Source organism: Leptonychotes weddellii, chromosome 13 (assembly GCF_054177405.1).
Source record: "Leptonychotes weddellii isolate Sample4059 chromosome 13, ASM5417740v2, whole genome shotgun sequence".
Classification (NCBI taxonomy): domain Eukaryota; kingdom Metazoa; phylum Chordata; class Mammalia; order Carnivora; family Phocidae; genus Leptonychotes; species Leptonychotes weddellii.
The window spans coordinates 55470248-55484807 of record NC_138381.1 but is presented as its reverse complement, the minus strand read 5'-3'; the positions used below and the strand labels follow the sequence as shown (position 1 = coordinate 55484807).

The following is a 14560-nucleotide window of genomic DNA, read 5'->3' as shown; positions in this document are numbered from 1 at the left end:
AGAGAAGAGTGAGCCAGGCAAGAGGTCAGAAAGGGAAGGGGGGCGGTCAGGTAATGTGGGGACTTTGGATTTTACTCTGAGATGGGAAGCACTGAATGGGTTTGGTTCGGTTTTCTTAATACAGTCTTTTTCTTAATTGTGGTAAAATATACAAAACATAAAATTTACCGCCTTAACCATTTTTAAGTGTACGTTTCTGTTGCATTAAGTACATCCACATTGTTGTACAACCATCACCGCCATCCATACCAGAACTTTCTCATCTTCCCAAACTGAAACTCTGTCCCCATTAAACACTAACTCCTCATTCCCCTCACCCCACCCACTGGCAACCATTATTCTACTTTCTTCTCTATGAATCTGACTACTCCGGGTGCTTCATGTAGGTGGAATCATACAGTATTCGTCCTTTTGTGTCTGGCTTGTTTCACTGAGCATTGTAGCCTCAGAGTTCATCCATGTTGTAGCATACTCCAGAATCTCCTTCCTTTTTAAGACTGAATAATTCCATTGTTCTGTCTCTACCACATTTTGTTCATCTGTTCATCCATCTGCGGACACTGGGTTCTTAGCATGGGATTGTTTTGAACCCAATTGTACTGTGATCTGACTTATGTTCTCAAATAATCCATGGCTCCAGAGTTGACTAGACTGTGGCAGGAAAGGGTGGACACAGGCCAGGTGGGATTCTGTGACAATACCTCCCAGTCCTGGATGACACCTTCCACCAGGAATGCAGCGGTGCAGGTCTGAGGTGTGATCAGAATCTGGGTGTGTTCTGGAAGTACAGCCAAGGGGATTTCCTTAAGGATCCATGTCAGGTGTGAGAGAGAGGGGTCAAGGATGACCCCAGGGGTTTTGGACTGAGCAAGTGAATCATGGCATTGCCATCAACTGGGAAAGACTTCAAGCAGAACGCGTTTTAGGGAGAAAATCAGGCCTCCCATTCTGGACTTCCCTGAGTTGCAGTTGCCTGTTAGAATTCAAGTGTTGATGTCAGGCAGGCAGTGGTACAGAAACCAGAGCTGGAGATGTCAATATGAGAGTCACTAGAACATTCAAGGGATGGAAGCCACAAGATGGAAGAAATGGCCAAGTAAGTGAGCTTAGACAGAGAAGGAGACCCAGGAGGACCCATGAGTGTTTGGAGGCTGCGGAGGGAGAAGGACCAAGCAAAGAGCACCGAGCAAGAGTGCCCATGGGATAGAAGGAAAGTCAGGAAGCCTGGAGTACGGAGGCAGTGGTCAGCTGTGGTAGAGGCTGCTTAGGACAGGCCAGAGAGGACCAGACTGAGAACAGACCACTGAATGCAACAACCGGCAGGTCAGGGGCCTAATCATCACCCACACAAGAAACCCCCCTTTCTTGCCCACCAGGCCCTTTGTTTTTCTTTTTTTTTTAACTTTGTTCTTCTTGCCCCTCACAAGTCTTACCCATCCCAGGCCCTCAGTAACATCTGCTGAGTCAATGAATGAACGATACCTGTTGTTTTGCGGGAGTCCATGGGTGGAGGGTATGGAAGGAATAATCACCCCCTCTGCCCCAGACACCTCTCCTTCCAGACACTCACTTGGTCCCTGTCAGCTCCACAGGAAAAGACCTGGCTCTGCCTCTTCCCTGTGCCTCCCGTTTCCACACAACATGGCCCCACAGGAGCTCAGGAGGGGCCTGCCAGCCGCAGGAGCAGAAGAGCAGATGGGTGGGTTCCGGTCCCGCAGAAAGAGCTGGGCCCTCAGCTCATCTTTGAGACTTCCCTCTTGTTTTGCAATTGTCAGGAATTCAAGAATGCCAGGTCTGTCTGTGTTCAAATTTAAACCTGAACTACATTCAAAAGCTGGACGAGACTGACCATTTTGTAGTATCTGCCGCACCGTCTGCCTCAGTGAGGACACATAACTGAGTGTTTCTTCAGGTTATGAAACGCTGAGATGAAGAAAACAAACGTGTAGAATCAGAAATCCAACTAGTAACTCTTATGAACAGTTCCAGCTATTTCCCTTGGGAGAGAAAGGAGGCCCATTCCTAGGTAGGTGCCCAAGAGAATTCAAAACATGCATCCACACAAAAACTCGTACACGGATGTTCGTGGCAGCGTTATTCACCAGAGCCAAAGAGCGCAAACAACCCAAATATCCATCGGATGGTGAACGGACACACAAAATGTGATCCATCACACAATGGAATATTATTTGGCAATAGAAAGGAATGAAGCACTGATTCGTGCTATAACATGAATGAACCTGAAAACATGATGCTGAGTGAAAGAAGCCAGACACAAAGGTCACGTCTTATACAATTCCACGTATATGAAATGTCCAGAATAGGCAAATCCAAGGAGATGGAAAGTAGATTGGTGGTTGCCAGAGGCTGAGGGGGGGAAGTGGGGGGTGACTGCTGACAGTATGGGGCTTCTTTGGAGGGGTCATGTTCAGAAGCAATTGTGGACGTGGTTGCACAACTTTTTGAATTGTGAACCATTGAATTATACAACTTTAAATGGTTGAATTGTATGGTATATGAACTATATCTCAATAAAACTGTTGCATACAAAATAAAAAGGAAGAGGGAAAATATACAACTTGAAATCAGAGAGTCCCTGAACTGGAAGAAATCTGCAAGACTCTCTTGCACAAGCGCGCAAGGATAGAATTGTGAGGTGTTTGGCGTTTGGAACAGTTTTCTTTCCCTTTTATGTCAGTTGTCTGTTGTCTGAGTTGCAGCTGCTTCAGCATTGCCAAGGGGCTCAGCGAGCGGTTGCCTTTGAAATGCTCTTCTTTTATATCTACATAGAGATTTCAGTCACCCAATGCCTCTGATGCAGTGCGAGGTGTCGAATTTTCTGGAAGCTGTTTGTTACCTCCCAGAGAAGGCTCTCACCGGTTTGGTGCCGCAGAGCTGCAGGGCCCCACGTTTCATCGAACAAAATTCCGTGTGATTCTGTTCTTTCCCACTGAGGGCACCGTCAGCTAATTTTAGGGTGTGGGTACACAGGTAGCTGCCCCACATCATGGCTCCTGGCTGCACCTCTTGCAGAGCAGAGCTGTTGGTCCCGTGAGGTCACTGGCCCCCCTCTCCCTGTGCAGAGGCTCAGTTCACGGCACCCAGCCGTTAAGGCAGATTTTCCAAGTCGTAGCACACGTTATTCTGGAAGTATTCTGCGCCCTTTTCTTCCCTTCCTTCTAGTAACCTGCCACAGTTTTACTCAGCCAGCTTCAGTCCCTCCCCGGCTGTTTGTTACCTCCCAGAGAAGGCTCTGGGAGGTAAGTGCATAAATCTGGACAAGCCACATTCGCGGGGGGCCTTTCCTGCAGGGTCTGAAAGCCTAGGGCAAATCCGGGAATCAGAAGCACTCGGTTGGAAGTTAAGCACTGCCCACGTTGTTGGTTCTTTGCACAGCTACACCGTAACCTGCCTTGTGCTGGTGATCGGAGCTCATCCCTCTCCTGCCGTTCTTCCCCACACCCAGCACCCAGTGTTCTGTAGATGTTTCTAGAACTCAGTTCTCGAGCCTACACTTGACTTCTGTGTCCTCGCCATGTGTTTCTCTCTTGGCTGTTGGAATCTGGCAGGTCTTGCCACATTTTTACCAAAACTACAGCACTGCGTTCTGGGTGCCATCCTGTGTCCAAAGCCAAAGGACTCTCCCTGACCCTCACCGCTCGTCAGCACTTCACACTGTTGGTCATCACACCCTTGACTTCTTGACTGTCCTGAGTCCGAATTTGCCCCCCTCACGTCACCCCATTCCGCTTCTGGTCTTGTCAGTGCAGCCATCCTTTCTTCATGTCCTTCCTGCCCTCCCCCCTCACACGTACGTGCACCTCCTCAGCCACCTGCCTCCACCTGTTTGCCAGATACTGATCTGGCCCGGCCAACCTCTGCCCAGGAGAACCGGTATATCCCTGTGGAGCAGAGGAGGAAACTGAGTCTCAGTCAGGATTTGAACCCAGGCACTCAAATACAAAAATCCATGCTCAAACCATAAATATCTTATGATCTCTCCTTAGACAGATGTTTTACACTAAAATTTAGTATGTTTTACGCTAGAATTTTCCCAAAGAAATGTGTATCTAATTCTATAATTGTTACCAGTAGGAATATAGCAAATGCACTTTTAAAGACATTTCCTTTAAATCTAACTTTCTTCCCCAAAAGGAGGGTTCCTCACTTCATTTTGCCTCTCAGCACAAAGGATTCAGAGTGACTAAGAAGACCAAGAATAATACTTTAAAGTGTTATGTAATTCATGCCTGATGTTCCAAGGAGAACTTTTGTCAGAAAACTTGATAGAGAATTGTCTGGAAGCAAGGACTGAAGTCGTGATTCTTTGAGTCTCTTACCCCTAATGAAAATACCTAATTATTTTATTTCTGTTCCCACACAAATAAGTTTCTCTGGTGGGTCTCTTAGGCATTCTCCAAGTGCACAATTTTCTCAGAGAATGAAGATTTTACAGAGAGATTCTTAGGCATAAGAGTGGGAGTATTGTGAAGGAGAAATCAAAAGCTAAAAAATTAAGTTTGTGGAAGAAAACTACTTGAGGAAAATTATGTTCTCATCACTATAAGATCGATTTATTTAATTCTCTGTTATGGTTCATGGATCTGAGTAACTAAAACTTTATACATACCACGGTTGTTTTGTAACATTATAATTTGGAAATAAAAGATAGAATCGCTAGACAAATCTTAGTATAGCTTTTTTTGAAGAAAAAAAAAGTGTTTAAAAGCAACAAAAGCCATGAAAGTTGGCCACCGTGGGCAGTGAAGTCCCTTTGGCTCAGAGCCCTGTACTTGAAACCACAGAGAATTCTGATTCTGCCCCAGGCCGTATGGGCCATGGTTTAAGAAGAGAAAGAGGGAGAGGCCAGAGCTATGCAGGTAACCATTTCTGTCCCAGCTGCACTTTAAAGCTTCTAGAACTAACAAGTGAAATTAACAAGGTCACAGGGCACAAGCTCAAATACAGACACCAATGGTGTTTCTATGTACTAGCAATGACAAAAATCCAAAAGTGAAACTTCAAAAACCTGTACATTTAAAATGACATCCAAGGGGCTCCTGGGTGGCTCAGTCGGTTAGCCGTCTGCCTTCAGCTCAGGTCACGATCTCAGGTCCTGGGATCAAGCCCCGCATCAGGCTCTCCGCTTAGCGGCGAGTCTGCTTCTCCCTCTGTGATCTCTCTTGCTTTCACTGTCTCTCAAATAAATAAAGAAAATCTTTAAAAAAAAAATAAATAACATCCAAGAAATCTACAGAGGAAAAAATTTAACAAATGATATGAAAGGTCTATACACAGTAAACTACAAAGTATTATTGAGAGGATTTAAATAAGATATAAAGAAATAAATACATCATGTTCATGGATTAGAACGCTCATTATTGTTAAGGTGGCACTTCTCCCTTCAGTGAGCTATAAATTCAGTGCAATCTCAGATCAACAGGCTTTCTCATAGAAATCGACAAGCTAATTCTATTTTTTTAAAAGATTTTATTTATTTATTTGACAGAGAGATAGAGAGCACAAGTAGGCAGAGCGGTAGGCAGACGGAGAGGGAGAAGCAGGCTCTCCACTGAGCAGGGAAAGCCCCGACGTGGGGCTCGATCCCAGGACCCCGGGATCATGACCCGAGCTGAAGGCAGACGCTCAACCGACTGAGCCACCCAGGCGCCCCAATTCTAAAACGTATGTGGAAATTCAAAAGACCTAGAACAGCCAAAATGACATTGAAAAAGAGGAGCAAAGTTGGAAGACTTAACACTACTAATTTTAAGACTTACTACGAGGCCACAGAAATCAAGACAGTGTGTTGTTGGCAGAAGAATAGACATACAGGTCAATGAAACAGAACTCAGTGTCCAGGAATAGACCCACATGTATATGGTCTATTTCAACAAAGGTACCAAGGTAATTCAGTGGGGAATGGTAGTCTGCAATAAATACACTGGGGAAGCTGGTTACCCGTATGGAAAAAAAGTGAAACTTGACCTATTCCTCACACCATACTCAAAAATGAACTCAGATAAATCATCATAGACCTAAATGTAAGAACTATAAATGTAAAACTTTCAGAAGAAAACTTGGGGGAAATATTTTTTTTTTTACTTTGGGTTAGGCAAAGATTTCTTAGAACACAAAAAAAGCATAATGCTAAATGGATAAATTTGATTAATTGGACATCGGCAAAATTTAAAACTTTGTTCATCAAAAGATGCTCAAGAAAATTAAAATGCAAGCTGCAGTTTGGGAGGAAATATTTGCAAAACCTGTAGCTGACAAAGGACTTAAACCCAGACAATTTTTTCAAATGTCTTATTCTTGTAAGAGAAATAAAATTCAATAGTAAGAAGACATACAACCCAATTTTTTTTAAATGGGCAAAATAGGGGCGCCTGGGTGGCTCAGATGGTTAAGCGTCTGCCTTCAGCTCAGGTCATGATCCCAGGGTCCTGGGATCGAGCCCCGCATCGGGTTCCCTGCTCAGCGGGAAGCCTGCTTCTCCCTCTTCCACTCCCCCTGCTTGTGTTCCCTCTCTCGCTGTGTGTGTCTCTCTGTTAAATAAATAAATAAAATCTTTAAAAATAAATAAATAAATGGGCAAAATATTTGGGCAGACACTTAAGAAGATATGCAAGTAGCCAATGATCACATGAAAAGATGTTCAAACTCATTGTCGTTAGGGAAATGCAAACTGAAACCATAATTAGATGCCACTACATACCCACCAGAGTAATTCAAATTAAAAAGACTGGACAAAACCAGCTATTGAGGATGTGGTGTAACTAGAATTCTTAGACACGGATCGCTTGACAATGTGTAAGGGAATAGCCACTTTGAAAAACAGTGTAGCAGTTTTTTGTTTTTGTTTTTTTTTTAAGATTGTATTTATTTACTTGACAGAGAGAGACACAATGAGAAAAGGAACACAAGCAGGGGGAGTGGGAGAGGGAGAAGCAGGCTTCCCGCAGAGCAGGGAGCCCGATGTGGGGCTCAATCCCAGGACGCTGGGATCATGACCCGAGCCGAAGGCAGACTATTAAGGACTGAGCCACCTAGGCGCCCCAACAGTGTAGCAGTTTTTTAAAGTTAAACACATCCCATATAATCCAGCAATTCCTCTCCTGGGTAAAATCAACCCAGTCAGGTACACAGATATTCCAAACAGCACTATTCACGACAGTCAAGAACTGAAAATAACCCAAATGTCCATCCGCTGCTGAATGAATAAACAAAACAGGGTATATTCACACAGCAGAGTAGAACTCAGCAATTTTTTAAGAAGAACAAACTGCTCATTTACATAACAAAATGGATGACTCAAAAATTCCATGCTAAATCAAAGAAGACAGACACGAAAGACAAGGTGATTTCATTTATATGAAATTTCTTGGAAAAGGCAAAACTGTAGGGACAGAAGTAAGATTAACTGTGTCTGAGACCAGGGCTGGGGGCCGGGCTTGGCTCCAAAGAATTGGGTAAGGAGATGATGAAGTGTTCTAAAACTTGCTTGTGTCGGTGGTGGCCTGATTGAATGAAGAAATGGGTGAATTTTATGGTATATATAGTATACCTCAAAAGCTGTTAAAAATGATTCTAAGAATAGTTAAAGTAGGCTGTCCTAAAGGGAAAAAAGTAGGCAAGTGTGGGGTATATTATAAATTTGCCTTTGTCCTCCCTGGTCTCCCGGGTGCAGGGAGCAGGAAGAGAGAGGAAGAGGAAGGTAGCTGGCCTCAGAGTTTGACCACTTCCTTCCAGGAGAGCTTGAGCAAGGATAAAGTATCCTTAATCATACTTGTTCTGTCATCTGTCAAATGGGAATTGAATCGCCTACAAGGCAGGGTTGTCTCAGATGGGACCTTGTACATAAGGCCCTTAGAACATTGCCTGGAACATACGAGGTGCTCAGTAAATGGTAGGCGGTGACCTCTTTTTATATGAGTTACTTGCTAAGAGGGTTGCCCAGGGTGGTCAGAGGAAAGACATGGGCGAGGGGACTGCTAATGACTTTAATGTTTGGGTTTCTTTTTTTAAACAGTTTCTGAAAGTTGTTTCTAAATAGAATTTTAGACATACTGTATTAAATTAGATTTGAGGATGGACAGAGATTATGAATAACAAAATCACAGTGTCAGCAGGCATGATAGATCCCACACAGACTTGATATCCACCAGATATTTGAAAAAACAAGTGACAAATCCTGTTCGATCATTCTGTTATCCGAGGGATAAAATTGAGTGCATGTATTTTAAATGAATCAGACCTAAACTTGAGCTTTAGAAAATTCCATGTAAATAAATGGCTTCTGACCTGAAGCTGCCTGTTTCTAAGGTCTATTTGATTGTGGTGGTGGACGTTATCCACTATGTTCTCATAAAAAGTTCCATCAAACATTTATTTATACTTCGGCTTGTTCCTGGAAGGATTTAGTGCTGCTCACAACGTTATAAAATACAAGGTAATAACTGAAAATGCAGGAGAACAGAATTAGGAACAGGAGATAAGTTATGTGGGGCCAGAAGTGAAGTTAGCATCCAGAGTGTAAGGCCAAGCCCTACACACACATGAGGACTGACCCCAAAACGGGACTTCCAAGCTTTCCTGCAGTCAACTCAGTGACGTAAATGAAAACGTAGAAGAGCCACAGGGCTCTGAAGATTAAACATTAACAGTAAAATATAAAAGCGTTTGCTTCAGAAATGCAAAAAAAAAGTACTCCTGATACTAAAATTCGAGATATTTTCCATAAGTCACCTTAGAAGAAATATCGGGCAATGAGCATGAGGAAGAATGTTTTTACACTCAACCTAGTGACAGTTTCCACCCGCACTGCGTGTGAAAGCAGTTCTTCCCAAGACCTGCGTGCGTAGCCAGAGCGTTGACTCCAAACCACCTCACAGCATTCCCTTCCAGAGACAAGAAATACCCTTTGGGTTCTTATTTCAAAAATGAAAAATAGATCCCGGCTGTTAGTGTAACCAAAAAGTTCCATCAGCAGGGATCTCATGCAAGAATTTACATTCTTAACATTTCCTATTGTCATATGATTTCCATTTCAGAGCAGTTATGAGGAATTTAAAAGAAAAAGAAAAAACTTGTTACTCATCTGAGAATCCCAGGTTAGCTTTGTACTTCGGGTGGAAAGGGAAATGTAGACTGCAGTACCAGAAGGAAAATGCTGTAACATGAAATGGAGGAGTTAGATATTTGCATTTTTGTATTTTAATTTAAATTTTGATTGAAAAATCAGAATGATGCTGTGAAAATGTTAAAGCCTCGCCTTTTTTAAAAGTAAGTTTAAATTTGGTATCATTATCATTTTTACTTTCTATAACACAACTCAAACTCCCTTGGGTTTTTTGTTTTTTTTTTTTAATTTGAGTAGAGCTGAACACAATATGACATTAGTTTCAGCTATACAACTCAGTGACTCGGTAAGCTTGTAGGTTATGTTATGTCAAAGCCCTTTATTTTTTTAATAAAGGTATATATAGTATACCTGGGTTTTTTTTATATGTTATATATATATATATAACGTATCATTTGTTTCAGGGGTACAGGTCTGTGATTGATCACTCTTACACAATTCATAGCGTGTCAAGGCCCTTTAAATAAGAGTAACAAATGTTTGCATATTTCAGTTGCTAAATACATGAAGATCACAAGGCGATTCTCATTCAGTAATACCGAAAAAGTTAAATATCAGTGATTTTCTTTTTATACTCTCAATTTCTACATATTCTCAGTTGTCAAAAGCAGGTTACATTTCTCTGTGAATCATCTTTTTTTTATTTTCAGTCACACACACACACACACAACACTGAAATTAGTTTTATTTGATATTATTCATCTTAGCTGCTAATAGAGGCATACCAAAATTACTCCTCAGGTTTATTTCCCAGCTGGTTTCACGAATGCATGAGAATTCTAGCCTGGCTCTGGACAACCGGTTAAGTACAGCTAGAGAGGCTGCATTGGCTGACTTATTTGTTGTTATATTTTTAGTTGAGATAGTGGTGTTTTGGCTATGACTTTTAAGAGCCTTTATCTTTCAGAAGTAATGTTGAAATAAAATTATATGGCATAAGAGATTAGCTGCAAAATAACAAATGTGGGGAAAGGCATGAGTTATTAAAAAAGAGAGAGAGAGAATTGGCCATGTGTTGGTAAACACAGAGGCTGAGTAATGAGTGCCTGGGGAATTCTCTCTGCTTTTGTAAGTTTGCATTTTTCTCTAATAAAAGGCAGAAGCAACGGCAGTAGCAGCGCTGAAATTTTCCATGAGGTTGTTAGAACCCCTTAAAAAGTAAACATGGAGAATCCTGGAGACCTAGCTATATTCTAGTCCAATGTCTTTGTTCACCAACCACAAAGCCGAAGCAGAGATTGTTGCTGCTTTTATGTTCCTTTGGTGTCGTCCAAAGCATCTGCTTTAAAAACACAGTGCCCACAATTCCTGTTTTACTACTGCTTTCAACACGGACCCCAGAAATCATGCATCTTGGTTCTTGATTCAAGCACTCCTCTATAATTCTGTCTCAGAGGCTTCAGCTCAGCCTGCTGAAGAAAAAAATGATTCAGACACCTGATAAAGACAGTAAGGAACTTTATTCAAGAAACTACTACACTGGGGATTTGCAGGAGAGGAGAGAGATGGGGCTCGATTCCAAATATGACCATGACACAGAGGTTAACATTGTCTTTCAAGACCATCTCGACAATAGAAAGTAGAGTATTTTTCGTTTGGGTGTGTGTGTGTGTGTGTGTGTGTGTCTGTCTGTCTGTCTTCATATGGCTCTTAGAAGAAAAAAATTTTTGAGGAAGCCTATAAAAACTCCCTCACTGGAGTGTCAAGAGCAGTAGTGGGAGATTCCAGAAGGAGCCATAAATCTAGGGAGACAAAAACTGAGAGGTTCAGCTCCTCTCCTTCATATGGAGATTTCCCCTTCGTTGTCACCTGTGGGTAGTTTGGATTTGTTGATGACAATGAGCAGCCAGACACACGATAGGTATAGAGACGTGGCAGACCTTTAAAGATTATCCCTGATCCTAGGATGTCAGAGCCTCATGGCCCCTCACCCCTCCTGCCCCTTCTAAGGTTTTGTACCTAATTGTGTACTTGTGATTTTATGTTTCTTTTTTTCAAAGAGGGCCCCCTCAGTACTCAGGTCCACCCTTGTATGGACTTGTGAATCTTCAAGAAAAGAATCAGCCCTTTATTTTTTTTTCTCCAAAAAATCTATGGACATGAGGTGTCAGAAGCCCCAGACCCTTTGGTGCAGATCAGAGATGGGAATGGGTGCTTCCTGGGGCTGCTGCGAGGGCAGATGACTAATGTGGGAAGGGATATAAATATTCTAATGAACGGGTTTGTGAAAATTTACGTAACTTCTTTTATATTTAGCAGCTGATGTGTTGTCATTTGCTTCCATACCACTGTTAATTTAATTTGGGTAATTTTGGAAATATGAATTCATAAAGCCACCTCTTACTTTGAGAGAAGGAGAGTTCTTGGTTCGGAGGGTGCTGCTTGCCATAATGGATGAAATTAAGCTCTGCGCCCACATGGGCTTGAGGGAACCAAAAATCACAGTTCACATGTAACTCATAGTGTTAGAAAATGCCAGAAAACAGCGACTTAGTATCCCCAAAGGGTGAAATTTTCAAGGTTTACTTCTGATGTACCTAATGCTTCTGGGCCGAATTTAACCCATCTGCTCAATCATGGCTATTCATAATCATGGCTCACGGAAACTTTAAAAGACAGCAGCTAAAACAGAACTTACCATTGGAATAGGCACACTTTTCGCTGATGAAGTGACAAGTACCACTAGGCAGGTGACTGAGTACGAAGAACTTTAAAATTTTTGTTAAAATAGCTGTTGTATATACAGCTGATGAATGCCACAAAATTACTTTTGACTCATAATTTTCATTTGGGGGAACTTTCTGGAAGGACAAGAATGTTTGACAGGTTGAATCGAGCGACGATAACACAGATGCATCCATTTCTTATCAGGTCGCTCTCGAGTCCTGTGAGTTTTCCTGTGTGTGAAGTCGATTCCTACAAGGAGAATAATTCATGCGCTACCTGCAAAAAAATTTTTGGCAGTTTCTTTTTACTTTTAACTTTTCAAGAGATTGTAACACTTGTGCTTTCTTATTTCGAACTTTTTCAAATGTTAGGAATTCTTCGATCATGTGAAGAAGCTCTGGGATGATGAAGGCGTGAAGGCGTGCTTTGAGAGGTCCAACGAGTACCAGCTGATTGACTGCGCACAATAGTAAGTCAGCTTCTGAGCATGGCCAGGCCTCTCTGAAGCTACCCTTTCGCCCTCGGTTATGCTGCCCTCCCAAGGTCACTGAAGTCTCTTGAGTGCAAGGAGCAAAGCATTAACATCTTACTGCAGAAATCAACTTTTAAAAGGGCACGGGTTTGGCAGATGGAAAACTGAAACTCCAACGGGAATCAGTGTTTCAAGGAAGAACCAGAAGCAGGTGTATTCATTTTACCCAGACCCTTGTTTTCAGTTCTGTTCCTCTTTTTGCTTTCTATAAAATTACAGGCATATCTGTAAATTAGAATGTACTTAGATATTCGTTATTATATTTTCACTTTGGAACAGGGCCCCCAAATTAAATTTTAAAATAATATCCACATCTGCAATTGAACCCAAGCTCTTACTTAAATAAGCGATCATCCTATACATGTTAGAAGTAGACTAGAACCTTGAAAGTGGATGGTAATTAATAGAATAAGTAAAGCCTTGATGAAAAAATGCAATGAGAAATATGAAATAAGGAAAGGACTCTGGTGCCTAGGCTGGCTCATTGTTTTTCCCTGAAATGCTCATTTTCCTATTTTCTTTTGCTATTTTAGATTCATTCTATAACCATTAGACAATAGTGGGCCCAAGAAGAATGTTAATCAAGAACTTCTAGATATGTTTGCTATTTTGATAACAAAAACTGTATTTAAAGTTGTTTTATATAACACTTGGGACAGCAAGAAATGAGCGCTTTTACATTTTAGGTCTGTAAACTCTAAAAATTCATACCTGTGGAAGAGATTCCATAAGCATACAATCTGGGAATTCACAGTAGTTGGAACCCCCTGCTGGAGCTACACTGTGAATACTGATTTCAAGGACAGGGTAGCTGTGCGGCCTCCCCAGCCCCTCCTCACCCAGAGTTTAGGCACCATCCCCTCGTGACAGGCACCGAGAGAAGCCAATGATAAGGTCCCGAGGACAGGGTCCTGTGCGTGTCCCAGGCAGTGACAGGAAGCCAGCCTGGGGACAGATGGGTAAGGGAAGAGTGGCCAACTCTCAAACACATGAGAGAGGTCAGTGAGGCCAGACCCTCCCAATTGCCAAAGGTCCTGCCAAGGACCTTGGATTTCTTCCAAATGCAGTGAGTGACCATCGGTTCCATGAGTGAGATTGTTGGGGTCACTGTGGCTGCTTTGTGGAGTATTAGAAGAAGGGAACAAGGACCCGAGCAGGATGGCTCGGGTCAGGTGCAGCCATGGAGGTGAGCCCTGGGACCCAAAGGGGCAGAACGAGGTGGTGAATCAGAATGCCGGGGGCAGAAGAAAGTGGGGATCAAGGAGGACAACAGGGAAGGTCACGGTGCCATTTATTGAGAGGGAGGAACCTGGAAGATGTTGTGTATGGGAGGACGGGGGACAATTTCAAGCCCCGGTTTGGAGAAGTTAGGTTGGAGATACCTGAGGGGACTCCCAAGGGGAGAGATGAAGCAGACAGCTGGTTGTAGAGCCTGGAGCTCAGAATCGAGACCAGCAGAATATATAGAGGACAGGGTCCTGGACAAGGAAATTCAATCCCCAGAGGCTGGTTTCAGGAGGAGGAGCCTAAAACCATATCCAAGAAGTAGGCAGAGAGGGAGTCCTTCAGAGGAGAGGGGAGGATCTCGGGGTTGAGATGGGGGAGGAGTGATGATGTTAAGATTCGCTTAACCTCCTTCTTATGGTGACCAAGAGCTGGCTCATCCTCCCCCCAGTCCATGTGCATTTGGTGGGCGGCACGTGTGTCTAGGAATCGCTCTGGGTGCGGCAGGGGTAGTGAAATGGCGATGCAGCCCCCACCTGCTGCATACATGCTGAAATGAGCACCAAAAGCATTAATGGCCCTCCACTGTGTATGCTGAAGAAACTATTTACTAATTAAAAATTTCTGTGAATTAGAAAAGTATTTAAAATTTCTCATCTCCTGCCATGCTTCACCAGTCCTTCAAGACTTACCTTAAATCAATATTCCCTTTTTAAATCGGCGTGCCCTTTAGTTGACATTTGTGGATGCACTGCTGTGGTTACTCTCCTGTCATTTGGTATGTACATTTGCTTCCACAAGAGCCAGGCTCGGTTAGGTTTGGAGGTGGTGGGGCAAGGTTCCCAGTGGAGCTCAGATGCACCCTGGGAGGGTCTCAGGAGGCACACCACTCCCCGAAGGGCCCTTATCTTTCCTCGGGCTCTCACTAGCTCTTTCTCGAACATGTCATCTAGGTTGTTTAAAAGCCACAGCGGGGGGGGGGGGGGGGGGGG

General features: G+C 43.0%; 1 protein-coding gene across 4 annotated transcripts in view; it reads left to right on the top strand.

The window, feature by feature from the left end:
- The window catches only part of GNAL (G protein subunit alpha L), a 147434-nt gene that overhangs the window by 85796 nt on the left and 47078 nt on the right, over window positions 1-14560 (top strand). For all 4 annotated transcript variants that reach the window (XM_081802586.1, XM_081802588.1, XM_081802587.1 and 1 more), the window contains one exon: window positions 12184-12281. In XM_081802586.1, the coding sequence (XP_081658712.1) occupies window positions 12184-12281 (98 nt within the window). The remainder of the gene's footprint in view (window positions 1-12183; window positions 12282-14560) is intronic.